We start from the raw sequence: 27,290 nt of genomic DNA, 5'->3' as shown, positions 1-27,290 counted from the left end.
TAGATTGATACCACCACTATGAAATGTACATTGGGAAAATTTGATTATATATCCCTTTTTTCTACTCTGGGAGTTTATGAGCGAGCAGTATCTGCTCGCGTTGACTATATACTTAAGATACTACGTGAAGGAGAAAGAATCAGTTCTCCCCACCGGTGATCCGCTCCCACGCCTCACGGTACTTCTCACTGGTCTTCTGCACGACCTCCTCACTCATCGCGACCCCCTCCTTGCCCTTCAGCCCCTCCTGGACCAACCAATCGCGCAGGAACTGCTTGTCGAAGCTGGCCTGGCCCCTGCCGACCTCGTACGAGTCCTTGGGCCAGAACCGCGACGAGTCCGGCGTGAGCACCTCATCGGCCAGCACCACCTCGCCGGTCTCCTCATCGACGCCGAACTCGAACTTGGTGTCGGCGATGATCACGCCCCGCGTCAGCGCGTACTCGTGCGCGATCTTGTACAGCTGCACCGACAGCGACGCAATGGTGGACGCGTACGGCTCGCCCACGATCTCGACGGCTGTGTCCGCGTCAGCATTCACCCCCATTTGTTTTTCCCTCCCCTTCTTTCATCCGATAGTGCCAGTGAGAAAAGGAAAGACATACCCTTATCCGGATGAATGTTCTCATCATGCTCGCCCAGCTCCGCCTTGGTGCTGGGGGTGTAGATGGGCCCGCCGGGGAAGGCCTCGCTCTCGCGCAGGCCGGCGGCGACGGCGATCCCGTGCACCGTGCCGTGCGTCTGGTACTCCTTCCAGGCGGAGCCGGTGATATAGCCGCGCACGATCGCCTCGATGGGCAGGATGCGCAGCTTGCGCACCTGCATGCTCCGGTTCTGCAGGACGGGCCGCAGCGCCGCCGGGATCTGCGGCGGCAGGTCCAGCGTCAGGAAGTGCGTGCGCAGCGTCGGGAGCGCCGTCGTCAGGATCTCGAACCATTTGCGCGTGCAGAGGGTCAGGAGGATGCCTTTGTTGGGGATGCCCTGTTGTTTTTGGGGGGGGGGGAGTCATTGGGTTAGCGGCTGATGGAGTTGCGGGGGGGTTGGTTGAGGAAGGGGGAGGGGGAAGGAAGGGAAAGAGGGGGGCTGTCAAGTGTTTACATTCTGCATGATCACATCGTAGGCGGAGATTCGGTCCGTCGCGATGAAGAGGAGAGTCTTCGAGTCCACCTCGTATAGATCGCGGACTTTGCCTCGTGCGATGAGGGGCAGGACACCTTGGAGGTCCGTGGTGGTGTAGGATTCCGTCATGGCGGTTGTATTGATTGACCAAAGTTTCAATTGGAAAAGGTGTGGGGAAGTAACGGTGGGTAGAATGCGTGGTGGGAGGAAGCTCAATTGCGAGAGTGAGTCAATGGGGAAGGAAGATGGGAAATTGCGGGTGACGGCGACGATAACTAAATCGATAAGCTTTTTTTTTCTCCCGTGGGCGGGGTTCTTGGGTGCCTGAGGCAGAACTTTCGCGGGGATCTATACAGCTACTAATACTACCGAAAACCACCACAAGAGATTATATTATTCGTGCTATCCAGGAGACAAAACGCCATGTAGTATGCAATACTATACACTCGACTCCGAGCTAGAAGGTCAAAAGCTCGGGATACCTTTTTAAAAAAGGGTCGTCGTCCCATTCCACCTCCGGCTGGTCTTCCTTTTCATCGAATATATCAAATCCAAGTTCGTGGCGAGGGTCCGAGAAACGGAATTCTCCCACCGTCCTGCTGATCATCGCCATACCAAGCATTTGGTCGCTCGTCAGCCGCTTCAGGTTCATGTTATCTATTAAATGTGCGATCCGGGTAGTCCTGGGGACCACGGATATATTCTGCTGCACGATCCAGGAGAGGATGAGCTGAGCCCGGCCCCGAAAGTTCTTTCTAGACAGCTGGAAAATCTATTCGAGTTGAGTCATTCGACCTTCCAGCATTTTGAAGCACGAGGACCTACATCCGTATCTGTCAATGGTCTTATATGATGGGCATCCGGGCCATCATGCAACGAAGGCTTGCCCCCGAGCGGCTGATGAGCCATGACATGGATTCCCTCCATTTTGCAAAACTCTCGCAGATCGATCTGTGGAAGATAACTGTCCAGTGATTAACTGAGAATCGAGTACGTTCTTTCCCCTCTGAGTCACTCACGGATGGAGTTCGACCTGGTTGACAGCGGGTCGGATTCGGGCCGTTTGAAGCAACCTTTTGAGTTTGAGAATGTTGAAATTGCAGACCCCTTGTGCCGTCAGAAGTAGTCAAAGCAAGTTAACTTGTGACCCTCATACCAATGAGTCTCGCTTTGCCATTGTCGACAAGCCGTTCCATGGCACGCCAGGTTGCAGGATATCGCTTTGATAAAAAGTGATCAACCATAGGCTGGTAAATATGACGTATTAGCATCGGCTCAGCTGATTGTGAATGTCAAGCGTGTACCTTTCCATCGCAATCTTGCCGGGGCAGATACTCGGGGCCTTTCACCAGGGCATGTGGAACTGAAGCAGATGATCAGTAATTTGCCTGGCTAATTAAAGGGCGAGCCTCATCGTACAGTGCATGAGGTAAAGGTCCACTACACATAACAGTAGCAGCAGCGGTCAGTCTTTTTGAACAGCTGTTAAGGCCAGTGAAACACTAACCGTAGTCCAGCTTGAGCGCCTCCAAGGTGCGATCCAGAGCACCCTCGACATCGTCGGCAGCGTGGCACGTTTGGGGTCTAGTTCATCCGTATTAGACTGTGATCGGTGTCAACGAGAAGGGGAACTGACAGCTTGGCAGTCACGAAGATCTCTTCTCGAGGAAGCGCACTCTTTTCAATCCCTTCTCCTACCGCCTGCTCGGTCAAATACGCGGCCGCCGTGTCAATGTGGCGATACCCGCACAACAGGCCCTTGAACACGACATCCTTGACCTTCTCGCTAGTCGCATCACCAAGGAATGTGCTCAACCCGAGGGCTGGAATTGTGACCCCCTGGACCGTGAAAGAGACGGGAAGAGAAGTAGGCCTCGTCATGATGGAGATGTTGATTGAGGGTTGAGGAAGGCTGCAAAGTCGACGGAGATGTCGAGATGCGAGGTCAAGATATATGGACGGCGTCTCTTCACCGCACCTTGGGCTTTCGAGACATCACTTGCCGTCAACCCCGCTTGGGGATGGGGATTTGAAATTAGGAGGCATGATGACCGGGGTCTTACTCGAGTAGCTGAGAAAGAGGGCGCATACGCGCATTAGCAGATGGGTGGGCTAGACGCTATCAGACAGACTAAGAACCTCATCCCTGTTCGGCGCGCAAATCAGATGAAAGCGCTGTGTTGTGGCTTGCCGTAGACCTGCAGGCGATGCCGTGGCCTTTTTGATATATCAAGCGAGCTTTGGTCGAGTATAAGGCTGAGTGGGCGGATGCCAAAACCGGTCTCTCGAGACTGCATAAATTGCAGGCATCATGGTGATTCTCATGCTGTAGCCTCTATCCTTTTCGGGCGAGATACAGGAGCAGCTTTGGATAGTACTCATCGAAGCAATGGGGATGAATTATCCGTACTAAACCACTGGCTAGTGTGTCCTTGATGCGCATGGTAGTGTAGCTTGGATAATGTTTGTTTGGTAAGTAGCTTTAGTCGAGTTAGTTAGTTAGTTACCGTAGTTAACTAGTTAGTTAGGTGTAGAGTACTGACTAAGTTGGGTAGTTAGTCTGTCCTTGAGACGGGAGTCTCCCTCCGCCTACTCCTTATCAACAATGGTTGCGGACACTAGCTTAACTTCCCGAGCACTCCGTACTTTATGCATATCACCCCCTCCCTCTCCTGCAACTCTCATCCTTCAATGAGACACTTTCCTGCATCCTAGTCATGACCTGTGTGCTATTTTGGCCTAACTCAATTCTCCACTGGAAGCTAATGCGGGTGAGACTGCCGACGGTCTAGTCTATTCCACCGAGGTCGGACAGATTGGACGTGTCGAAAGCCTTTGCTTCAAAAGATACAGCACATGCTACATCGGGCCATCGTCTTAAGCCAAAACCACACTAAGATTCGACGCATATCTACACGTATGTCTTGAAACCTTGGTCATGCGGTCAGTCTAGACTGGAGTGGCAACGATTGGGCCAAATTTCCAGGGCAGCATCAAGCGCAACTGACATCACGGGCTACGCAGCTTTGCAATTTTGCGATCATTTGCAGATCCCCGAGACGAAGTTCTCTCATCCTCTACCGCGGGACTTCCTTTCCTCTTGGAGAAATTGATGGGGGGTGAATTGAAGTTTTCACAAAAGGACGGCAAGCCTGCAGCATGTCAATCCCTTCTTTCTTGAGACATCCTGCCATACAGAACGGACTACAGCCTCACCCATCCGTCGTCGTTTTTGACCTTCAGAGTTATGGATCTTTGATTTGCTCAGGGTAGAAGATGCAGCTTTTCGGACTTTCTTCAGCACTTGCTCATCGGCAGTCCGGACCGTAATTCCTACACTTTGTTTGCCCTTTCACGTCCATGATTATGACCTATGGGTCCATGGTTTGATTGTAGAAGGCTGATACCGAGAAATTGGAATGATTACGTCGCTCAAACCAACTGACTGCCGTTATGCATAGTGATCTTAAATCTCTCGCTGTTAATTCACCGGATGACATGATCTCGTCGACATTCGTGACACGACGAAATCAAGAGCTGGGGGATTTTCAATCACGGAGAGACTCCCTCTGCTATGTTCCAATGTGGATGACACTGGCTTGATCTTCAGCGATTCGCACACGAGTGAGGGTCTAGAGCGCATGGCGAATGATTTCTGGACCACGGAGGCCCTTGATCGACACGTGGATACGTTTGCCCAAGCTACCACATTCGCCGAGTGGTCAGAAACTTGTCCCAAGCAGCCACAGAGAACTAGAAGGCTCTTCATATACGGAAGCACGCGGCGCGAATCTTTACCTTGAGACACCAGATCGAGTTCTTAGTGCGGACGATTCCAGTTGGATCATTGCTCCCACCATCCGATGCAAGGCCACTGGCTGAGAGCGTTGCGTACTTTCATGAGCTCCGCTCTGAGGAGGTCATCTTGTCCGTTGTTTTTGTTTTTTTGAGAAAAAAATGGGGCTTTACACAGAAGACAAGCTGTCCGAGTCTGGACCATGTGTGGTTCTGACACCACTTTGCGAGAAAGCAAGCACACCACCACAAGCGTGGGTACTATTCGAAATCCGTGAGCTTGTGAGCTTCCGCTTACACTTCAATCTGCCTTTTCTTGGGTTGTCCAGCTATTATCGCATCGGGAAAAACTAGATTTTATTGGGCCATGACTATGTCCAGGGAAATGGAGTAAGTGGACAAGAGGGACGATTGATACAAGCTCGAGAGAGCAAGATGCAGATCCTTCTTATCTCACTTCAGTAGTGGCAACCGATCGCGGTACTTGTAGGCAAATCAACAAGCACTCAATCTTGTGATCTTGCGAGCTAGACCCGCTGCATGGAAGAGCGCGTTTTCAGTGTATCTATCACTGGTTGAGGACTCGGGACGGATCAACAACTTCTGAGCGGTAAGTGGGATCTTCACTTGATTACTATCTGCAAGAAAGTAGTAGCTATCTAAAGATCTGGCATTTCTGGTTGGCGTTTCGGGTCAAACTATGAAGATTTCGGTCAGCCCAGGGAGCTCGTTCTCGCTTGAATCCGTTACTCACACGGGTGTTGGCCCCAATATCCATGATCAGCCCTTCGATCCCAAACACAACAAAGCTCTCGCTCTGGTTTAGTTCATCTTGCGTGTTCTCATAGAATGCCTTTTGCGCCTTGCGGACGGCAGTCACTGACGCGCGATCGTTGAGGAAGATCTTGTAAGCCAGATGGTAGGTTGGCATGCTCGAGCCGCCAAAGTAGGCAGCCAAGTCCATTCCTTTGGGCTGTATACCGATTTCCTTGGGAACTTGGCCGTTCTCATCATCAAGGTCTCTCGTCGTCCGGAGGGGTAGCGACTTTTCGCGGGCCATGATAGGAAGTGGCGCTTCCATATCGCTGAAGTTCAGCCCGTCCGGCCTGACGTGCGTCTTGACGTGCTCGGAAGTGAAGACATTCTTGAGATGCGCCCAGTCCCAAAAGTACAGCTCGGTGATATCATCCCGGCCAACCCATGGCTGATTGGCATTCAAGGCATCCGGCCGCCCACCCAAGGCTCCATCGAAAAGGTGAATCTGGATCTATTTGCTGTTTTTTGATTGATATGCATGTTTTAATTTGATATGAGTATCCTCACGGAGCCAGCGGCTGGAGACAAGCAACGAAACCAGAGAACTCCACTCTGGCTTGATATCAGGATCTTCCGGTGCATCGGAGATCGTCCCAGGGACTTGGAAACGATGATTCAGAAACTCCTTCCGGGTCATATCGGGCTTGCGCCGGACTGCCACGATCTGTTTGATGAAATTATCGTTGGCAGACATCTTTCAAAGGCTGGTGTTGGAGTCGAGGTACTGGGTACTAGATACCGGTAGCTTCTGCGTGGCCCCATTGTGGGCGAAACGGATAGTTAAAAGTATGACATATATAGCAATTCATCGCCTCTGGGCCTTCCAATGACCCCGCTGCCATCCACCTCACTGCACCGCATGCGTACTATGTAAGTTTTATGTACTGTGGGATAACCTGACTCAAACCCTATCCCTCCCCCGAGTGGGGTTCGCGCCGGCGGGGTGAGTGGGGTGGTGCGGGGGGTGGGGAAAAGTAGTTGTACTATGTACACACACGGCTATGTGGCGATCTGCCTACCGGCATACAGAGTTATCCTCTTTTCTGCTAGAGGTCAATCAAGTATTCGGTGTACTCGGGCATGACACTCACCCCGCCGTTTGTAAATCTTCTATGGTGGAGCATACATACTACCGCTAACCCGATCCGGCGCGCCGGTGCACCCAGTCGGACGGCCTGAGCTTCTGAAGGAATTTGTTCCCGTTGGGAGATATGAGTGTAGTACTCAATTTTAGGTAGTCTAGCATGATTCTCACCCCGTCGGATGAGTGGGCCCGATCTGTAGTTAATGCACTCAAATGTCCATAGCAGAACACGGCCCATCAGCCGATCGCATCCGACATGGGATGGTAGCATACCTATAAAGACCCCATCAGTACCACCCTATGATCGAATCATCTGAGTCCCTATTGCTCTATTGCACTTGAATAACACTGATTCTTGATCTCTTTCTCATACTAAATGGCGTCTACCCGTTCGAAATATCAAACCACTACCTCCGATGTCGAGGGCTATACTCGCTCAAAGCATACTTATATCCCCATGCGGGATGGGGTTGAATTGTGTGCCAACCTCTTCCTACCTTTTGCCGCCTCTAAGGAGGGTAAACAGGTCCCCGTGATTTGTAGCATGGGACCGTATGGCAAGGACATTCATGCGTCCACATTTGGACTCCCCAAGACCCCGATTTACGCGGAAATGTACAAGCACATCAAGCCACTAGGGCCAGATGCTGCATTTGAGCTGTGCGAGCCTACAATCTGGGTACGTGGGCAATCTTAACTCTTCCAACGATTCCAATTGGTTCCTAATTATTGTGTGCAGTGTCGGGAATATGGCTATGCTCTGCTCCGCGTTGATGTGCGGGGCGTTGGAGGTAGTCAAGGGAAACTCGATCCCTTTGGTCTGGAGCGCTCTGAAAAGATCCAAGCAGATGCAGAGGGACAAGGTATTTCAGCCAAGCAATCAGAGAGATAGCAGGACTGAGTTTGCTGGCCAGATCTCTACGATGTCGTCGAATGGGCTGCCGCCCAACCCTGGTGTACAGGGAAAGTAGCTTTCTCCGGCATCAGCTACTTCGGCATGGTTGGCTACTGGGCTGCAATGCAGAGACCCCCGCATCTGGCCTGTGTCATGTCATACGAGTCCGCATGCAGTATGTACCAAGCGGCCCGAAGAGGTGGAATCTACAGCAACAACTTCCAGTCCCACTGGTATCACAATATCGTGGTTCCCTACCAGGGTGGAAGGCAGGACGGTACGCTCACAGAAGAACAGTTGGCCGCTAACCGTGTGGACTATCCCAAGCTGCTCACCTTGACAGAATACCCCACAGACGGTGCCTGGGCGGTCTTGGAGAAGGTCCGCGAGCTGTCGGACATTGAAGTGCCATTCTACTCCGCGGGGAATTGGACTGACCCTGAGCTTCATTTACCCGGCAACATCCGCGCTTTCAACGGCATCTCGTCCCAATATAAATGGTTGGAAATGCATACCGGAAACCATCTGGGCGCGTTCTATGAGCCAGATCACATTGCGCTGCAAAAGAAATTTCTGGACCACTTCCTCTTCGACAAGGCCAATGGCATGCTCGATGTCCCTCGCATTCGCTTGCTACAGCACCACGGTACGGAGACTCTCTACCGCGAGAATGAGGTGTCTTTCCCGCCGGCCGACGCCGAGGATGTCAGTTTCTACCTCACCCCAGAGAAGAAGTTGTCCTTGGCCCTACCATCCGGGAGCAAGGAGTCCTTTAGCTATGCTGGGTTCAAGGAGTCTCTCAAATTCTCCTTGGAATCCCAATTTTCGGAATCCTTTGAGCTTTTGGGATCCCCTTACCTCGAGCTCGAAGTGTCTACACAGGCCAAGGATCTCGATCTCTTCGTTTACCTCCGGGCTGTGGACGCCGACGGAAATGTGATCGTGCTTCGTGGGAACCACGGCGAGCCGATGGACACCTTCGCCCGAGGATATTTCCGTCTCTCGCACCGGGAGGAAGTTGCCAAAGACTTCCTGAAGGAGAAGGTACTGGCCCAGAAATCCATGGCACGCTCCGAAGTTACGCAAGGGAAGGTTTACTCGGTCCTCGTGCCTCTATACCCGGCGGCATTTCTGTTTGATCCGAACCAGAGGCTCGAGCTTGAGATCGGCTCCGTCAACACCCCTAGCACCATTCCCCCGATGCGTCATGAAGGTGGGGACAGGCTTCCGGACCGGTTTGAGGGCGAGAATGTCATCTTTTCTCATGGGAAACTGGTTCTACCCCGTGTGCGGCGGTAATTCGGGATGTTCTTTTAGAGGGGTTCAGGGTTATACCTTGCCAGGTATCTGGCGGTTTTGCAGTTCGGGAGGAATCCATGTAGTATAAGGATTAGTTGCATATGAGTCCATTGTCGATAACCAAAATCGGTTGCTGAATTTTCGGAATGTGTGTGTGTGTGTGTGCGCGCCATCAGATTCCTCATTCCAGACGAGTTTGCGCTGGTTATTCTTTTATGGGCGACCTTCTATATAAATGTTGACCGGCGCTCAGATCAAAAGACCCGAAGCCATTCTGGTCCACGATAATCCATCATTCATGACACTGATTCCCCGACCTTTGATGTCTTCACATCCGATTATTGCCAGTCCGTACCTCAGCCCAGAGGTCTCCGGCTAGGGAGAGACGATGCAGAGTAGAGCCGAATATATCCAGCTCAGCTTGACAAGTTGCAGTTTCGGCCAACCAAGTCAAACAAAAATAAACGCTACTTTTGAGTATTTGATCACTAAGTATTACTTCTAGCCCATGACGGTAGACACCAATGTGTACCTTAGTAGATGTTTACCTGAGAATACATGAGCAAGTTCCTTAGTCTATGGTCACGTGATGTCACGTGATGTGGATCATGGGAAAAACAAATGGTTGGTACAACAAACATGTTTACAACCAGTTGAAGATAGGAAGGGCTCAAGGTACCTGACAACTGAGAACGAGCAAAATCCTGGCAACGATATAAAGCGGACGCACTCAACCTAGCTGGCATTTCAGAATAATACTCAAGTCGAGCCACACCCTGTGGTCGTATGTACTCAAGTACTAGGCCTTCCTCTACAGCTAAACATATCCACTTCGCCTCTTCTAAACCCCCACTTCTCTTCCTTCTATTGTTTACCGCGCTACAACATTTCCGCATCGTCATCTTGAAACCCTACTACAGTAGACGATCGGACCACTGAACAAACAGGAAAGTGGGCTTGCCATCTCCAATCTGCCTGCCAATTCATTTGTCTCGCGTCGGACGACACGATCTACTTCGCGCTGGCTGCAAGCCGCGAAAGACCCGAGAGTTCTGTTCAGTTGAGCCCGGGCCTGTCTGTACCTGCGAAAATCATCAGGTCCACTGTATACAATGTGCAGATAAGAATCACAATGAGTCGTTATCTCACCCCTTCCAAAGTTGCACTCCTGTGCTTGATCTCCATCTACGTAGATGGCGTCGTCCCCAACTCTTCAGCAATTCATGTGCTATCATTCCTGGTCTCATGCCTGAGTCCCCTGGATCGGGAGGCGCCCCCCTGCACAGCGAAGAAAGACACACGAAGCTCCGCGTCAATTACAGACCTTGAAGAATCCCTTCTCGGTCACGCGTCTTCCGTGCCCGGTCGCTCGGTATGGGATCTGTTCTTGAAGAAGATCTGGTCCATCGACTCCTGCGATGCGCTGGAGGTATTCTTCGGTGATATCTCCGACCTCTTAGCCAAAACCAGAGACGAGCAGATTCGCGATCGAGATGCCGGTCTGGCTCCCGATCCGAGCTCTACCAAACTCTCTCGGTGCTCGCCCCTGGGGGCATTCGTCCGGCGATCCCAGTTGGAGTTCACCCGACTACAATTCCACGACTCGGTCAAGCTCTGGAAAGGGTTTGTGAGATACAGGTTGCCGGCTTACCGCTCATGGGCGCGGAAAAACCCAGCTGGATCGCAGGCTCCGGTCGACATCAATCTGCTAGAGCTTGGCTTAGATACGACAAGCCATCTTTCTCAAGTGGCCTACGGCCAAATCGATGACGATTCGGAAGACGACAAGTACGTCAGCACGAAAGATGTGGAGCGGCTCCTGGAATTTCAGATCAACGAGTTACAAAGTACCATTGCCATCTCTCTCCCTCGAATTCTCGCTGCTAATGCGCCTCAGGCTTGGGTGGGAGAGTTCCGGATGAGATGAAAATACAGCTAGAGCGCATCATAGCATCGGGCGTGACGGTGCCCAACTTGATACACTATCTAAGGTAAGTCTGTTGTGCCCGCGGTGCCCTTGACGCCGGTGATTGACTGGTTCGTAGATTTCTCGATGCCTGGAGGGCGGGCGACTATCCCTCGTCCTTTGACAATCTCCATCGCTACTTCGACTACACCATGCACAGTCGGGACAGAAGCTCCTATCAGTACGCATTGTTGAATCTTGCCATCCTGCAGGCTGACTATGGGTGCCATGGAGAGGCTGTGTCAGCAATGCAGGAAGCCGTCTCGATTGCGCGTGAATCGCATGACATGAATTGCCTCAACTTCTGCATGAGCTGGCTGTATCATTTCGGCAAAGCTTTCCCCGAGCAGATGAAAGATATCCAGAACACCGGCATGCTAGGCAATGAGAAAGAGGGCCTTGCGTTCCTGAAGGCGAAGGCCAAGGAAACGGAGATGTGGAGTCTGCTGAGCACCACATTATTGAGTGAAGCGAAGCTCGAGCTGCAACATGTATGCTGTCTTTCTCGACCGCCCAGGTGGTTTACTGACAATGCCTAGGGGGAGAGCCTTGCCGCGTCCATGGAGAACATAATCCGCGCTTCACACTTGAATGTCACAAAGAATTTGATGAACTCAGTGGGCCCGCAGCTTCTACTTCAAGCATCGCTCTTTGGGAGAATAGGTTCTGTCCCCCGAGGATAAACATCTGAGCCTTACTGACAATCCAGCAGGAATCACCCATCTATCTTGGCTGAGTAGCGAAGTCTTCCGTGAATGCTATGCGAGTAGAGCACCGTTTGAAGATTATCTCAAGAGTACATTCCGCAGCTGCCAGCTTGTATGTCAAATCCACCACTCCTCATCACGACATCTTCGCTAATGATCCAAAGCTCGCACAACAAGGTCGCTACAAGGACATATCCAGCCGCATGGATCAGGTCACGCCCGAAAAGCTTCGATCCCTAAAAGCGAACCAATACTGGACATTCTTCACCGGTGTGCTGCAACTCAAGCGACATATCTACCGGTATCTCTGCTCCCGACAAATCGTTCTTGTGGAAAGAAACCAGACAGTCCCCTAACAACCTCCCAGTGACAATAAAGTAGCCGCCGAGCATCTCCTCGCCCAACTGCAAGCGATCCAACTCCCAGACACCGACATCTCCCTCCTCCTGTCCTTCCTGACGATCGACTTCCGCATCCGCCAGGGCCACTACGCGCTCGCGCTGGAGCTCGTCGAGTCGACCGCCCGATCCATCCACCAGGACAATTTCGACATCTTCAGCCAGGTCAAGCTGCTCTGCCTCAAGGCGCGGATCCTCGAGAAGTCGGGCCACCCGCAGCGCGGCTTCTCCCTCGCCATGCGCGCCGCCAGCATCGCCCACCGGTCGCGCCTCCTGCACAGTCTGTGGGAGTCCATCTGCGTGTTGGGCGGGGTGCTCCTCAGCCTGCGCGAGTTCGCCGCCGTCGCCGCCATGCTGGAGAGCATCATGCCGCAGATCCTGGAGGCAGACGACCGCGACCTCGCCGCCCAGGCGTATTCGCTGCTCGTGGACGCTAACATGGGTGTCGCGGGTTCCCTTTGGAGTCAGAGTCAGAGTCAGAGCCAGAGCCAGGGGCAGGGGCAGGGGCAGGCCCCGTCGCCCCTCAAGAAAGAATACTTGAATCGCGCGCTCGGGTACCTGGATTGTGCCTATGAGCAGTACGAGGAGCTCGAGGACATCAGGGGCCAATGTGAGATGATGGCGAAGAAGGCGACCGTCATGCATCTGACGGGCGATCCGGTGCTAGCCAACGACTACGCGGCTAAGTACCTCGACCTCAAGAAGCAGCGGCGCCTCGAGTCGGCGGATGTGTAGCCCGTGATGTTGTCGCTCTGTTTTGCATGTCTCTCGAGTTTATCAGATCAGAGTCTCCAGTGGGACTGATGTTGCTCTCCCCAATGTCTACTTAGAAACGAGACTCCACTATATTTCAGACGGTAGATCTTACAATAGAACCATACGAAACCCGAACAAGCACTTATGCCAGGCGGAATCAAATCGCGCGCGATGGGGACTTGATTTCCCCCCCGAATTGACAAAAGCGCAATATACAAAGGAAAAAAATATAAAAATTGAAGCAGCATTGTGTTGTGCGTGTGACTCGCTCTCTGTCTCTCTGTCTCTCTCTCCCTCCATCATTTCTCCCCTCCCCAGGGTTCCTTTACATCTTGCATGTTCCGCAATAAATGTACATTTGTTCCTTCGGTATCCGCCTCGGATATAAGTCCCAACAAGGAAACTGATTAGTCCGTCATTTGACCACAATACCATTTAGGTGGCCTTGTCCTTGTTGTGGTAGTTGACGCTGGAGTTCCAGCTGTAGATCATCAAAGTTAGCAAACCCGAACTGCGATTTGGACGGCAAATCCGTCGTTCCCAGCTTGCGGCGTAGTAGGTAGTCGCGAGGATTTTGGTGGAGTTGAAGCCAGAAAAGTCGGGAAACTTACAAAATGGTCTATAAAATGAATTGAAAATCGATTAGTCAAAACGTCTCCCTGAGCTTTGCATCGATTGGATAACTCACCTTGTCACCGTCACCCCAGGGGAAGTTCTTGACACGGATGTTCTGGTAGGGGTACTCGGTGCGCTCCTCAAGAGGAGGCATGTGATCCCAGTGCTCCCAGTGCTCCTCCCAGAGGTTGTAGGCGTTGAGACCGCCGAGGATCACGACGGGGACGACAGCGCTGGAGTTGTGTGTAAGTAAAAAGACTTAGGTCGGCTTGGAACGGGCCAATCCGGGGATGGGATCGATTGCTGCCGCCAGAGGGGATGGCAAGCAGTGAGGAATAACGCAAACGTACTAGATGGAGAGCTTGCGCCAGAGGTCTGTTGGAACATTGTTTAACAACCCCGTGGAGTTAGCATGATGTGTAGATCCATTGCAGATGGGTGAATCGGTGAAGTTGAAAGTCAATTGGACCCCAATTGAGGTCCACTCTTCCCACAAGGGTTACGCACCACTGGTAGCAGCAGCGTGGTGCTTGACGGCCTCTCTCTCGCGGTTGAACTCGTTGTCGACAGCCCAGGAGGGGAGCTTGGACTCGGTGTGGTTGAGGCGGCGCTGGACAGCGGCGCGGACCGGAGCAGCACGCAGCTGCTGGGGCAGGCGAAGAAGACTGCGCTGAGCGTACATGGTTGGGGCCTTGGTGGTGGTTGTGGACAATGGCAATCGGAGTGTGTCTGCTAGTTGTTGGTGTGGAACAACGTACGACGTCTTTGACGGTGGGAATATCAGCGGATGTCGGCCCTGCCGGCTTAACGAACCAAAAGCCGCTTAGCGTCCCCGTGATTCGCTGGTTTCCGGCCACAGGCAGTGCGCCATTATGTCAGCACGATTTCCACCTCGAATGTTGACCGCCCCGTGATGTCACAGTCACGTGTCGGTCCCATGCTTTGCTCGAAGCTCCCGGAGTTAACTTTAACTGGTTGCTGCTTAATCCATGCATCTGAATCGCCGGGGGCGGCGATATAATCCAGATACCTCAAGTTATTTCCTCCACTTTATGCTTACGGTGGGTATGCGTCGAATAGATTGGTAGAGACGGAATGGGGCTTCGTATTACAACATGGAACGGTGAGTGCGGAACAACAAACATCATGATATGTTGCCACCATAGACCTGGGCCAAATCATGTACTAATTAGTATCTTGCAGTCAATGGGATCCGGTGTGTGAGCTATGCGTTGCAGCTGCGAATGGTTTGTCACTGACCGACGCAGAAATCCATTCTCCTACGAACCATGGAGAGGCAAGCGGACCTTCGATGTATATCCATCCCTTTGGTCTTCTCGCGCATCAAACTCGAACTAACATGATTAGGCAATGTTCGACATCCTTGAGGCAGACATTGTTGTCTTCCAGGAAACGAAGATTCAACGGAAGGACCTTCGCGATGACATGATCTTGGTCCCAGGATGGGATTGCTATTTCAGCTTGCCTAAGGTGAAGAAAGGCAAGTTTTGTGTCCTTGAGTCTAGTGGTTAGCATAGTTTGACAGGTTCCAGGCTACTCTGGAGTGGTCATTTACACTCGCAATGCGACATGTGCCCCGATCCGTGCGGAGGAGGGGCTTACAGGCATGCTTTGTCCACCAAACTCATCGGTCCCCTTTCGCGCGCTTCCAGACGACCAGCAGATTGGCGGCTATCCAACTTTGGAGCAACTCAGTAGCCTTGAGGTCGATCCTGGTACCCTGGACTCGGAAGGGCGTTGTGTCATTCTCGAATTCCCCGCCTTTGTGTTGCTGGGCATATACTCCCCGGCAACCCGGGACGAAAGTCGTGACTCATTCCGTCATGACTTTATCGAACTGATGGATGCCCGAGTTCGCAACCTCGTCGCGATGGGAAAGCGGGTGTTTGTCACAGGTGATCTGAACATCTCTAGAAGACAGATCGATGCAGCGCACGCGGCAGAGGCGATTAGAAAAGGAACCATGACCGAGGATGAATGGGTCTCGATGCATGCCCGACGTGTTTTCAATCAGTGGTTTGCGGATGGCAAAGTCATTGGTGAGCGCGATGAAGGAAGAGAGAAGCCTGTGCTCCATGATATCTGCCGATCATTCCATCCTGAACGCAAAGGGATGTATACCTGCTGGGAGCAGAGAATCAATGCGCGCCCAGGCAATTATGGCGCAAGAATTGATTACGTCCTCTGCAGTTTGGAAATGCAAGATTGGTTCTGCGATTCCAACATCCAAGAAGGGCTTATGGTAGGTTCTGTCGATTGAGGGATAAACGCGAACTCTTGCTGACAGCAGACGATGCAGGGTTCGGATCATTGTCCTGTCTATGCCGTTTTGAAGGATAGCATCATGATCGAAAGGAAAGAGACGAAGGTTCGCGACATTATGAATCCTGCAGGTGTTTTCAAGAATGGCGAGCGTCAGCAAGAGTACACAACAAAGTTACTGTTGCCCACTTCCGGGCGTCTAATCCCAGAGTTTGACAAACGGAGAAGCATCAAGGATATGTTCATGCGCAAGCCCACCAAATCATCCCAAAGCACCCCCTCTGGTATCCCTACAAATCCTCGGCCAACGGCGATGCAAGAGACAGCTGCGCTGTCTTCTTCTGAGTCGAATCCCAACGAAGCGGTCAGTAATACCAACGGCGAAAGTAGGGGCACAGTACGCAAGCGATCGGACAAGCCTGAGTCCCCCATCAAGCGATCGAAAAGCACGATTGCCCCAGCACCCGCGCCGACGAACCCTGGGCAGAAAACCTTGAAAGGATTTTTCAAGCCCAAAAGTGCCCCCGCGGATTCTAGCGAGGATTGTTCCGCCAAGGATGCTGAGCTTGCGGTCTCTCAACCGTCGACTTCTTCATCCACAACAACTGGCCCATCGGCGTACTCGCAGCTTGAGAAACAGGAGACTGTGGACACCGTGACCAAACCATCTGCAGAAGAAGCTAACAGCCGCGAACCATCCAGTGTTCTTGCCCCCGAGGAAGACGACGCTGTTTTTGACCCGATCGTCAGCAAAGAAGATTGGTCCAAGCTGTTCACGAAGAAGCGAGCTCCCTTATGCGAAAGCCATCAGGATCCATGCATCAGCTTGACGACGAAAAAGCCTGGACCGAATTGTGGACGAGCGTTTTGGATATGTTCGAGGCCTCTAGGGCCGAGCGGCAACAAGGAGAAGGGAACGCAGTGGCGATGTCCGACGTTCATTTGGGCAAGCGATTGGAATTCGTCATCGTAGCTGTGAGCAACTGCACATATCATCGAAGCCCAAAATTGTCTTTTGCTTGGAACGATTGAAGAAAATGATACCCCCCTTTTGAGTTTGATTCTCGAGTGCGAAATCAGAAGTTGATACTGGACTGGCGTCATTCTGGTCTGTTGTGGGTAGTTGTCCGTAAGAGAATCTGGTAATAAACTATTTCGACGACATAATCAGCACATTTTGTTAGTAACAACTGTTATCAGTACTTGTAACCCACCAACTAGCCTTTCAGCTTCACCATAATAGCTACTACCAAATCCAGCCACCACTCGCCATCATCTTTTGTCTATTAGATAGCAGCCTAGAGTTGAAATCCACATCCACAGCGGAGACACTTTGGCAGGTGATTGTTGATGAAACAAATGACCCCGGACCCGCATGGTGTGTATCCACTTGCGCGCATGAAAGGTGGGGAGGCTGGTGTTATTGTATGAAAGGAATCCCTCTGCAGTTTCCAGCTGCGTGGGGCTATTGTCAGCAGTGCTATTCGGTGCTGGATCCAGCTCTCCCAGAATATAGCTTTTTCTGGACGTGTTACTCTGAAAACGAGTAGTGGTGCAAGTTGCCTGCGATAAAAGTGATTCTCAGAATATGATATTTGCAAATATGGTAAGATAATACGACTATTCGCAGCCATAGCGAGAGAATCTACTATTCGCAACTACAAGGAGCGTATACAAACAAGCAAAGTCTACGTGAACAATAGAGATGCGCAGAAAGTTTTGTTTGTTAGTCCAAACCACCATATGTTAGATTTCTATGATTCTATGCAACTTGTTTGTAGTTTCCACGGACTTCGATGCACTTTATGCTATCTCCGTCGGACCAGATGCATGATAACAGATAAACATGAGATACATTCTTTGAGTAACCTGTCCATCAACCATATCATGATAAAATCTCTCAGAAGAATCCAGAAGAACGGGGCTGGTGGAAGGTACAGTCTTGTTTGATCTGAGAAGAAGTGGAAATACAGGATTGCAAAATAGCAAGGAAAATGGTAGAGATAACAAAAGGGTTCAGTCAGCCTGAAGACTTGTCCTCGGTCCGTCCCTTCCTCTCGTTTGTCCCCCCTCTCATGTCTCTCATCCCCGATCGTGTAGAGAAAAGTCGAATGCAGTGAGTGCACCAAGCATCATCACGGAGCTTGAGCAGCCTGGACCAGTGTGGAAGCCAGCTCCAGACCGTTTCCTAGCCGCTCTCTCCTCCGACGTCGCTAGAGCATCATCACTTCCGATCGACGCATTCGCTTCAGTAGATGTCCGCCAGGAAGTCCGACAGTTCGAAAGGCTCGCCAGCGAGTCTCTCGTTCATGCCGAAGTTCGCCGAGGCAAAGATCATGGCGCGCTGGTTTTCGCTCTCCACCTCCGCAATGAGATTGTCGAGCTCAGCGGCGCTGAAGCGGTAGGGGCCGCCAATCATGGCTGGCTCGTCGGAACCAACGACACTTTCGAGGTCCGCGAGATTGTGGTTCGGGGTCTCGGCGTCAGCACTGATTGTGGAAAGACTGGTATCAGGGATAGAGCTGCCGACTTCGGATTCAGTGCTTGTCGCAGCAGGGGTGTGAGACCGCTTGGTGGGCTTGGATTCGGGACGAGACGAGCCACGACGTTTTTTCTCGGATGGTTTGCGCGGAGTGTACTGATAGTCGGGGTGCTCTTCGGCATGCTTGTGCCTGAAAACCTCTGTTAGCTTCCTGGGCTCTGTTTGGAAATGCTTGAAATCAGCTGTTGGCTATACTTTGGTACTATTTTCAGGAGGTGCTAGATCGAGCTGCCAGAATGTGGTGGAAACCGAGCTATCCATATCAAATTTGTTTGTGATGTTGGTACACATAAAACTCTGCAGAGTTCAGTGAAAAGGTCGCTCTCAATTTAGACAAAATATGATAGCACTGATATTGTGACGCGTCAGTGAGTGATTGTGACGAAGCTTTTAGTAAGAGAGGGTCCTAAAACAAAGGCTCGTAAGATTATATGGTAGTAGCTTCCGGTGAAGGGTGTCTGACTCTAGTACCTAGTGAATAATTCTGTTAAGCTTAGCCTATCAGTATTGTGTCTAGGTGAAGAATGGTAGACATCCTTTGTTTGTGCCGGTTTCCGCTGCCCACAAGCGAGTGGCATCATGAACAATATTAACACTGTTCCTATTGTCCTCATAAATTATATATACGACCATCTTTTCGCCCATCTCTTTCTCTTCTCTCCTTCTTTCTTTCTCTTCACACCCACCATCTCCTTTCCTCTCCACTCATCTTTCTCCAACTATCTCTCATCCTGGTGCTTGACCAAATAAATCTGGTATCCAACTAAGCATCATCCTCTCTCCTTTGACTAGTTACATGGTCACAATCCTATCTCACATCTGAGCCTCGACTTTCTGAAGAAGTATGGACAACCCCAATTCTCCCCTTCAGCGCGCTTTCAACACATTCTTGACCACCATGCCCCCTCAGCAGCTCTCAGATTTGCTTCAGCATCTTCAGGACACCATGCCCCAGAACACCAATACCCCTTCCCATGAACCTGAGACTCCTGGCGAGTCCTCTCAGGCTGTTCTCGACAATGCCAATGCGTCTGTCGATCATGGAGAACGTGGCACTCCGATCCCGGCTTCGCGTGCAAAGCGTGCTCAGGATTCGAAACGAAGACCACTGAACAGCTTCATTGCATTCAGAAGTAAGAGTTTTCCACCCATGTCGAACTTTGAAAGCGCAGCTAACCCATACTAGGCTTCTACTCGGTCATGTTTCCGGAGATCACTCAGAAAGCGAAGTCGGGCATCCTTCGTTTCCTGTGGCAGAACGATCCTTTCAAAGCGAAATGGACCATCATCGCCAAAGCATACTCCATCATCCGTGACACTCATGAAAATGAAAATAGTGTCTCGTTGGAAACCTTTCTGAACCTCAACTCGGGCATGATTGGCATCGTTCAGCCAGATCGCTATCTCGATGTGATGGGATGGCAGCTCGCTGTCGATGAACAACAACAGTACACCATGACCAAGGTCAAGCTTCCCACTACCACCGAAGATCAACTTTCCACCAACTACTCGGTTGATGATATCATCAAACACTGCTACGACACCGGCTATGTCACTGGCGGCAATCGCAACAACGGCGCAGACCATGGTCGTAACCCAGCTGTTATGGCTTTTGCTGCCCAGCCGACTTTGGTTGTCCACGATAACAACAGCTTTCAGATCAACGACAGCCACACCATCATCACTGGGGATCGTGATGGAAGCACTTCCATGAAGTCTGCTTCTCCAGACAACGCCACCGAAATTTCATCCTCTGATTCCAGCGACATTGCCACCACCATCGAAGACAACCAGTCTGAGCACACCGGAGCACTTCCAGTCCTCGACTTCATGCAGGCACCAAAGGATCAAATCAACTGCAACGAGTTCCAGCCGGATGAAGCTTTGCTAGCACTCTGGAATGAAAATGGAGCCATGCATCAATTTGGTGTGGCATTCCCTTCTTCACTCCCCAATTTCGATCCACTAGTCTACGACGAAGCTTATGATGGATTCGACTTTGATCGGTTCGTCATGCTCTGATGTACGACAATTTACATCCACCATGCACGCAAACAGTACGAGGAACTTTGAATACGCTGAAGAACAAGAGCAGCATCTGTTTTTGGGAACTCATTGTCATTACGACTGCAACTTTGAAGGCGAAGCATTGATGGCGAATGTTTACAGTTGACGGATTCCCGCAATCATCTTTCCTGTACACACTGCATGAGCAATCTCTTTTGTATTTCCTAAGACCTATGGAGGAGTCCAACGGGCCAAAACTCATCCTCATTTTGTTGCTTCGAAGAAATGTTGAAACTATTTGAGGGTTTGAACAAATGGGCCGGGATGATGATGGAGGACTTGTTTCATTTTTTTTCTTGATCTACCAGAATGTGATTTCTCTGTTTTGTTCTACCAGACTGCCATACCTTAGGAATCAAATTTGAAAGCCTCGAATCCTTTATCCATACTAGTAGTCCAGCTCTCACATCGCCAGTGAGACCATTAGATAAGACTTGATCTAAGTTGGCATAGTGTCCCTCCAATGAGTAGCGACTCAGGATTTAGTTTGACTGGTCCATGGCAAGACTTATATGGGATAAGAAATTCGTATCGCTCAATCACTGCACTGGGTTCCAGTAGGGAGATGGCAGAAGGCCGAATCCAGACATCCATATTTTCTGCCATAGTGTTCATGAGTTGTGGTAGGACTTTTCGCTGAAAGCCATGAACAGAATGACAAAGAGAATGAGACGAAACGACCGCCACCTGATCGGAAGCGGAAGCGTCCCCTCCATCCCACACTATCCATGCTTCGTTCACACCAACCAGATTGCATCACTGCTGGCAGATCACGGTACCTCGTGGACAACAAAGAATCACCGGCTCATGTTTGTAAGAATCATGCGGGGAGAACCAGAATATCCATTTTATCGGCTTTCGGGCGCAGCTACGTTCTAGAGTCTTTTGACTTGTGGCACCTCTTGCAATCTTGTAACCATGCATGGAGCGAACGGCGATGGCAGTAATTATTCGAGCCATGGCACAAGACCGGAGGCTCGTGCGTGATGGTATGGAAGCTTTGGAGCCATGAGTTACGGATCGCAGCCAACATCGAGCCTGAGACTTTTCCCAAGCCTGCTACTGCAACAACCCGCCAAAGGCCAGTCGGGTGGCTTGCAGGCCCGACTAACCTTCAATAGTTCTTCTCTACGGCGTCCAACCCTCGGAGACAACCCTGGTCGCCCTCATCCCCATCGAAATTGTTTCACAACAAAACCAAAGACTGTTTCTCCACTTTCATGCAGGACCGACATTCCCCTTCGACAGGGGGACACAACTTGGCTCTTGCAGTGGTTGCATGGTTCGAATTCAATTTGCGAGCCAACCGAGCACGTCCAGAACGGAAGCACACGAGTCATAGGCCAGGAGATTCGGCTGTCAAGGGAGGCTTGGCCGCAAAGACTATACTACAAAGAAGGGGACCCCATCCTTTTGTCTGCCGTGAACTCTCCTTCCATCTGATCCTAGCGTGGAAGCCGAGATTCTGACTGGGGAACCAACTTTGAAGAGTTGGGTTTCCCTTCCTGTATATGGTTTTCCGACTGGCATGATGGAATTAGGGGCTAGCGCAAAAAGGGAGGAGAATCTTTGACACCCGGTGTGGATAGTCAGCCGGCTTGCTCGATGCCAAATCAAATTTCATACGCGGTCGCAAGGGGGTCTTTGGGGGCAGCGTGTCCAGAAGCAAGTCTTGGATCTCAGGCGAAGTAGACTTCGCTAATGCAGTCTAGGCTAAATTCAATCCTGCAGGGGCCTATGGGATCAAGAAGTATAACCCCAAGACAGGTATGTCTTATCATGCTGTGGGGGTGGGTCTAGACTGACTTGACCTTTCACAAGGACGTACGCACAAGCTTCTCCTAATGAGTTATGGTTTGTTGCCAGAGCTAGGTTTTGGCGCGCAGGTAGAGAAACTGAAAGCGCCGTCTGTCGATCTTCTACGTTGGCTCTTGACCGTTTACTTGGTGTGTTCTTGGCCGCGGAATCGCATTTCCGGGCCAGGGTTTTGTGGACCCTTTGTCTCCACCCCCAGAGTCGGTACTCTACCGATGCCTGGATGCAGATCGCTGCCTGGGATAACTGTAGTGGGCTCACAGCTCACGAAGCTACTATGATCAAGTCCCTGGGATATCAGAGGCATGATTGCGTTGTTCGATACAATGTTATGTGTGTCTCGCAAAACTGTGACCACGGTCAGCAGTTGGAGCTCACCAGCTCGGTTGCCGATGGCCCAATCTAAAGATAGCATGTTATGGCTGAGTGACCTCGTCCAAGTCAACTACAAGCTAATAAGGTACGTTGTTTCATGCCAACCACTGTCGAACTCAAACCAACGCCCGAGCATACTAGGGAGCGAGCAACGAGCCGTACAGAAATCGTTCAGCACTGCCCTGAACTCGCCAACCTTGGCAGAGCCAACATGTCTGCAACATATCCACTCTCGATTCTCCCCAGCCTACCATCCCATATCGACGGCTAAGAGCCATAAGAACGCGAAACTGCCTTTGTCGTCCGGTGCGACAGTCGCCTGAGACATCTGCAGAAGTACGATGCCCAGCCAGCCGCGCACCGATATCCTCCCGGCAATGATAGGGGGAATTGTTCGAGAAGTCAACAGCCGATTGATTCTCTTGATACTGATTGCGAGGGGGTATATTTCGGTGGTAGGGAAGGCCTCATGTGGTAGCGATGAGGGGGTGTTGAAGGTGATCGTGGCGATCATTGGGCGATGGCCCTCGTTGGGGACCTGAGGTCGAAGGTTGGGCGGTTCGAGCATCTGACGGGCTTTGCCCTCTGAGATTGTGTCTTGGAATCAGAAACAGTTGGGATCCTGTTGTGCTAGAGAAGGAAGTCAGCACTTTGACACGCGAGAGACCGTCGATGGAGATGGTGGCCTACGGTCGTCGGTGAGAACGTAGATAAGTCTGCAGTAGCAAGCTCGTCCATAGCACATAACGTAATTCAGAATGTACGATAGCAGAGTGTCGAGAACATTAGAATGAAATCACCAATGAAAGCTCCACCTTTGCCTTTTTACAGATGCGCATCAAAGGCGAAGCGCAGTCAGCTTCCCCAACGTGATACGGGTCTTGTTCGAGTCTTTGATTCTTGCAACAAACTTTGTCGTGTCGCTCAATGTACATTTCTTTCTATGCAGTAATGTGGTGATAAGCTGCAGAATGAGCCAGAGGACTTAGCATAATTGTGTCGAAGACTCACTTGCGAGTGCGCAAGGCATGGTGATTATCGATGGATCCTGAGGATCCGCCCCTTGGTGAGATTGAGCCGTCAACCGAACCGGACAACAAGCTCCAAAGTAAACATCTTCGATGCCGATGGCTTGCAATTTAGATGAAGCGTTGACATTCCCACCACTATCTCAGAAGCAGGTGTTCGAGGCTGCTGCAGTCCCGATCAGGTCCAGGTTCGGTCCCAATCTACCATTCAATACAACCCAACATGCGATGCGAAATAGTCATATCTAGCCCCCCTCTTAGATATCTGAAGGATTTTCTTGTTTTGTATTCACTGGATCAACGTTGATGAAATTGTTGCCTGGCTCATGTGACCTGCCCTGCATTTCCCTTGGTAGTCTTGACTCTACTCGTGCTGACCAAACCTGCAGTGACCAACCCAGACTTCTTCTTTCTCCCTCTTCCTTGGACTCTGTAAACATCTTCAGTTGACTATTCTTCCACCATTTCCATCCTTTCCTTCCTCCCCGCATATCCTCCACATGTCATCCACCGACGACGCGTGCATCATTACCCCCGAGATGGCCGCCGACGAGGACCTGAAAGCGGGGCACTTCCAGACGCTGACGATCGAATCCCCCCACCGCATCATCATCACCGACACGCTGTACGGCACGCACGAGATCACCGAGCCCGTCCTGCTCGACCTCCTGCAGAGCCCGGACCTGCAACGTCTGATCGGCATCTGCCAGCATGGCGTCACCGGCCACCTGGGCTTACTCCCGGGCGCCGTCAAGATCACGCGCTTCGAGCACTCCGTCGGCGCCTGCCTGCTCGTGCGGACCCAGGGCGCCACGCTGGAAGAGCAGGTGGCCGCGCTCCTCCACGACATCAGCCACACGGTGCTCAGCCACGTCGTCGACTGGGCGCTGTCCAACCCCCAGGAGGAGAGCTTCCACGAAGTTCACAAGGCGCGCTACCTGCAGACGACGGGCATCCCGGCCATCCTGGCGCGGCACGGCATGCCGCTGACCGTGCTGCACGAGGAGCAGTACCCGCTGGTCGAGCTGCCGGCGCCGCATCTCTGCGCGGACCGCCTGGACTACGCGCTCCGCGACGGCCTCGCCTTCGGGAAGCTGACCCAGGACCGCGTGCGCGAGCTGCTGCGCTGTCTGCGCGCCTTCCCCTACCCGACCGCGCGCAACCGCATCCTGGTGCTGGAGCACCGCCGCGTCGCGCTCGGCTTCGCCCGCGCTTATCTCCAGATCGACCAGGAGGTGTGGTCCAACCCCGCCCACGCCGACATGTACAAGCGCACCGGCCGGTTGATCGGGGATCTGGTACGCCAGGGCAAGATGCCCGAGGAGGTGCTCTGGACGCTCTCGGATGAGGAGTTTTGGGCCCTGTTGCTGCGGCTGGCGGACGCGGAGGGGGCGGCGATGTTGAAGCACTTCGAGCGGGAGGGGCTGGCGGAGGAGCACGGTCTGCCTCTGCCCAGGAATGCGAAGATCAGGACGGTCGATCCCGACGTCTGGGAGAATGAGTACATCCCCGCGCCTCTGTCGCAGTTGAGTCCCGAGTGGGCGGCGGAGCGTCAGGCCTACATTGCTCGTCGCGAGGCGACCCGCGCGTTGGACTAGGTGGCAGGGTTGAAATTTGGAAAGACTAGACTGGATGCTTCAGGATGAACTACGCGATTATGTGGCGATCTACAGACGAAATGGCTTATCTTCCCTTGTATCTATTTTGCACCGTGCTTGGGCATACACATTGGCGCTACAGCAAAGCGGGTTGGCAGAGACGGGGCTTTTCGTGGAATGAGATAACAGCAACCAGCTGCATACTAAGTTATTGAGCACATGAACAAGATCCGTAGTCTCCCTTCGAAGAGAAGGAGTTGAGAATTATAGACTCGCAACCCAGCGTTGAACTAACATCTCCAGCCGGACACAGACACCGTCTGGACCCTAGCCATACCGCGCATCTTTGGGCTCGTCATCGAACCAAACCGGCGGCACCCCATAGTTGACGACCGTACTCTTGAGCTTGGTGTAGCTCTCATAGGCGGCCAGGCCATTCTCCTTGCCAATGCCGCTCTCCTTGAACCCACCCCAGGGCGACGAAGGGTCATTCAGATGATGACCGTTGATCCAGACAATGCCGGCCTCGATCTGGTCCGCCACGCGATGCGCCTGCTTGAAGTCATTCGTCCAGACCGACGCCCCCAGCGCAAAGGCGGTACTATTAGCGATGCGCACGATCTCCTCCTCCGACTCGCACTTGAGCAGCGCGATCACGGGCCCAAAGACCTCATTACACGCCAGATCCGAATCCGCATGGGTTTCGATCACCGTGGGCTCGAAATAGAACCCTGTCCTGCTCGAAACACGACCACCACCACAGAGAATCTTCCCCCCCTCCTGCACCGCCCTCTCCACAAACGCCGCACATCTCTCCACCGCCGCCCGTGAAATCACCGGCCCAATCTGCGTCGCCTCGTCCGTGGGATCGCCCACCCGCAACGCGCGCACCCTCCGCCTCAACACCTCCCTGAACTCCTCATAAACCCCCCGATGCACCAACAGCCGACTTCCCGTGACACACGTCTGCCCACTGGCAATGAAACCCGCAAACAAGGCGGCCCGCACCGCCGTGTCGACCTCGAGGCTATCGAACAGACACACGGGCGCCTTGCCGCCGAGCTCGGCCGTAACCGGCACCAGATTCCGGGCCGCGACGGCCGCGACGGCACGATACGTCGCCATGCCCCCGGTCAGATCGATCTTGGCCAGCCGGGGATGCTGGCACAGGAACCTGCCCGTGTGCGCGCCGTAGCCGCTGACGATCTGGAGCACCCCGTCCGGCAGGCCGGCCGCCTGGAAGAGCGGGCCCATGCGCAGCACGGACAGCGGCGCCAGCTCCGACGCCTTGACCACGACGGTGTTCCCCGCCGCCAGCGCCGCCCCGAGCTTCTTCATCGCGATCAGCAGCGGATGGTTGTAGGGCGTGATCAGCGCGACCACGCCGAGCGGCTGCCGCGTCAGCGTGTTCGTCACCGACGGGCCCTTGAACGGCGGCACCGACCCCTCGTGCACCCGCGCCAGCGACCCGAAGTACTCCAGCCACTCGGGGACCCGCGCGAGCTGCGTGCGCATCTCCCGGATCGGCCGGCCGGTTTGCGCCGTTTCGAGGGCGATCAGGTCCGGGAGCTGCGTGCGCAGGAGCCGGGCGGCCGTGGTGAGGACCGTGAAGCGTGTGGTGGGGTCGGCGCGCGACCAGGTGCCGCTCTGGAAGGTGGTGAGGGAGTCTTCGATGATGCTGTCGATGGTGGTCTCGGGCGTGGCGTCGATGGTTGCGAGCGGGGTGGAGGTTGCCGGGTTGAGGACCGTGATGCGTTCGGGGGTGGCGGCGGCGTGCGCCCCGTTGATCCAGTTGGATACGTGGGGGAGTTGGTCGGTCATTGTAGGTAGGGGGTGTGTGTTTGGTGGGCTGGTGGGAGAGGCGTAGTGGTGGTAGAAGGAGGGGGTTTGTTGTTATATGGGGTTGACTTGAGCATCTCCTAGGTAGTATTGGCATCTGTACAGCAAGCAGTGCATACTCGACTGCATCTACCCCGCACACGATAAGCACCCCCCATCTTATCATCCCATATCTTCCCTCAAGCACGGAGTATCGCTGGCTCTGCGATATCTTATCTATCTACTTGAAGTCTGTCTCAAACGCATCTGGATTGCCAATTCCCATGGTACAGTAAATTACTTGGTAGGTTGTT

General features: G+C 52.6%; 11 protein-coding genes across 11 annotated transcripts; 5 read left to right on the top strand and 6 right to left on the bottom strand.

Annotated features, from left to right (window-relative positions):
- Window positions 1-50: 50 nt before the first annotated feature.
- On the bottom strand, window positions 51-1,354 carry BO95DRAFT_475245 (phosphoribosylaminoimidazolesuccinocarboxamide synthase). The gene is made up of 3 exons (XM_025589840.1): window positions 1,099-1,354; window positions 606-981; window positions 51-519 (listed from the first exon to the last, which is right to left on the bottom strand). The coding sequence occupies exons 1-3, from the start codon at window positions 1,246-1,248 to the stop codon at window positions 140-142; spliced, it is 906 nt and encodes a 301-aa protein (XP_025439895.1). The 5' UTR covers window positions 1,249-1,354; the 3' UTR covers window positions 51-139.
- Window positions 1,355-1,576: 222 nt separating this feature from the next.
- Window positions 1,577-3,000, bottom strand: BO95DRAFT_465982 (aldo/keto reductase family protein; the record flags this gene model as incomplete). The annotated part of the gene is made up of 8 exons (XM_025589177.1): window positions 1,577-1,891; window positions 1,945-2,083; window positions 2,139-2,226; window positions 2,276-2,366; window positions 2,424-2,482; window positions 2,539-2,559; window positions 2,627-2,703; window positions 2,756-3,000. The coding sequence occupies 8 exons, from the start codon at window positions 2,998-3,000 to the stop codon at window positions 1,577-1,579; spliced, it is 1,035 nt and encodes a 344-aa protein (XP_025439894.1).
- A 2,573-nt stretch (window positions 3,001-5,573) lies between these two features.
- On the bottom strand, window positions 5,574-6,424 carry BO95DRAFT_368769 (uncharacterized protein; the record flags this gene model as incomplete). The annotated part of the gene is made up of 3 exons (XM_025582846.1): window positions 5,574-5,612; window positions 5,669-6,175; window positions 6,269-6,424. 3 exons carry the CDS (start codon window positions 6,422-6,424, stop codon window positions 5,574-5,576), a joined length of 702 nt encoding a protein of 233 aa, XP_025439893.1.
- Window positions 6,425-7,147: 723 nt separating this feature from the next.
- BO95DRAFT_394375 (CocE/NonD family hydrolase) lies at window positions 7,148-9,114 on the top strand. Its single transcript, XM_025583690.1, has 3 exons — window positions 7,148-7,493; window positions 7,554-7,677; window positions 7,729-9,114. The coding sequence occupies exons 1-3, from the start codon at window positions 7,191-7,193 to the stop codon at window positions 9,006-9,008; spliced, it is 1,707 nt and encodes a 568-aa protein (XP_025439892.1). The 5' UTR covers window positions 7,148-7,190; the 3' UTR covers window positions 9,009-9,114.
- A 911-nt stretch (window positions 9,115-10,025) lies between these two features.
- BO95DRAFT_209291 (putative anaphase-promoting complex subunit Apc5) lies at window positions 10,026-12,879 on the top strand. Its single transcript, XM_025581105.1, has 7 exons — window positions 10,026-10,855; window positions 10,906-10,999; window positions 11,054-11,465; window positions 11,514-11,637; window positions 11,687-11,793; window positions 11,846-11,982; window positions 12,049-12,879. The coding sequence occupies exons 1-7, from the start codon at window positions 10,141-10,143 to the stop codon at window positions 12,812-12,814; spliced, it is 2,355 nt and encodes a 784-aa protein (XP_025439891.1). The 5' UTR covers window positions 10,026-10,140; the 3' UTR covers window positions 12,815-12,879.
- Window positions 12,880-13,270: 391 nt separating this feature from the next.
- Window positions 13,271-14,132, bottom strand: BO95DRAFT_465978 (cytochrome c oxidase subunit VIa; the record flags this gene model as incomplete). Its single annotated transcript, XM_025589176.1, has 5 exons — window positions 13,271-13,316; window positions 13,447-13,454; window positions 13,524-13,683; window positions 13,801-13,825; window positions 13,958-14,132. The coding sequence occupies 5 exons, from the start codon at window positions 14,130-14,132 to the stop codon at window positions 13,271-13,273; spliced, it is 414 nt and encodes a 137-aa protein (XP_025439890.1).
- Window positions 14,133-14,419: 287 nt separating this feature from the next.
- On the top strand, window positions 14,420-16,852 carry BO95DRAFT_445166 (DNA-(apurinic or apyrimidinic site) lyase APN2). The gene is made up of 6 exons (XM_025587080.1): window positions 14,420-14,573; window positions 14,654-14,666; window positions 14,719-14,764; window positions 14,819-14,951; window positions 15,004-15,713; window positions 15,771-16,852. The coding sequence occupies exons 1-6, from the start codon at window positions 14,546-14,548 to the stop codon at window positions 16,704-16,706; spliced, it is 1,866 nt and encodes a 621-aa protein (XP_025439889.1). The 5' UTR covers window positions 14,420-14,545; the 3' UTR covers window positions 16,707-16,852.
- A 1,129-nt stretch (window positions 16,853-17,981) lies between these two features.
- Window positions 17,982-18,536, bottom strand: BO95DRAFT_465976 (uncharacterized protein; the record flags this gene model as incomplete). Its single annotated transcript, XM_025589175.1, has 2 exons — window positions 17,982-18,398; window positions 18,471-18,536. The coding sequence occupies 2 exons, from the start codon at window positions 18,534-18,536 to the stop codon at window positions 17,982-17,984; spliced, it is 483 nt and encodes a 160-aa protein (XP_025439888.1).
- Window positions 18,537-19,119: 583 nt separating this feature from the next.
- Window positions 19,120-20,548, top strand: BO95DRAFT_418755 (uncharacterized protein; the record flags this gene model as incomplete). The annotated part of the gene is made up of 2 exons (XM_025584470.1): window positions 19,120-19,408; window positions 19,462-20,548. The coding sequence occupies 2 exons, from the start codon at window positions 19,120-19,122 to the stop codon at window positions 20,295-20,297; spliced, it is 1,125 nt and encodes a 374-aa protein (XP_025439887.1). The 3' UTR covers window positions 20,298-20,548.
- Window positions 20,549-24,099: 3,551 nt separating this feature from the next.
- Window positions 24,100-25,158, top strand: BO95DRAFT_368780 (metal dependent phosphohydrolase; the record flags this gene model as incomplete). Its single annotated transcript, XM_025582847.1, has 1 exon — window positions 24,100-25,158. One exon carries the CDS (start codon window positions 24,100-24,102, stop codon window positions 25,156-25,158), a length of 1,059 nt encoding a protein of 352 aa, XP_025439886.1.
- A 327-nt stretch (window positions 25,159-25,485) lies between these two features.
- Window positions 25,486-26,985, bottom strand: BO95DRAFT_418747 (NAD-dependent aldehyde dehydrogenase; the record flags this gene model as incomplete). The annotated part of the gene is made up of 1 exon (XM_025584469.1): window positions 25,486-26,985. Exon 1 carries the CDS (start codon window positions 26,977-26,979, stop codon window positions 25,486-25,488), a length of 1,494 nt encoding a protein of 497 aa, XP_025439885.1. The 5' UTR covers window positions 26,980-26,985.
- Window positions 26,986-27,290: the final 305 nt, after the last annotated feature.

This window comes from Aspergillus brunneoviolaceus, assembly GCF_003184695.1.
Source record: "Aspergillus brunneoviolaceus CBS 621.78 unplaced genomic scaffold BO95scaffold_54, whole genome shotgun sequence".
Lineage (NCBI taxonomy): Eukaryota > Fungi > Ascomycota > Eurotiomycetes > Eurotiales > Aspergillaceae > Aspergillus > Aspergillus brunneoviolaceus.
This window is presented reverse-complemented; position numbering and strand designations above follow the sequence as displayed.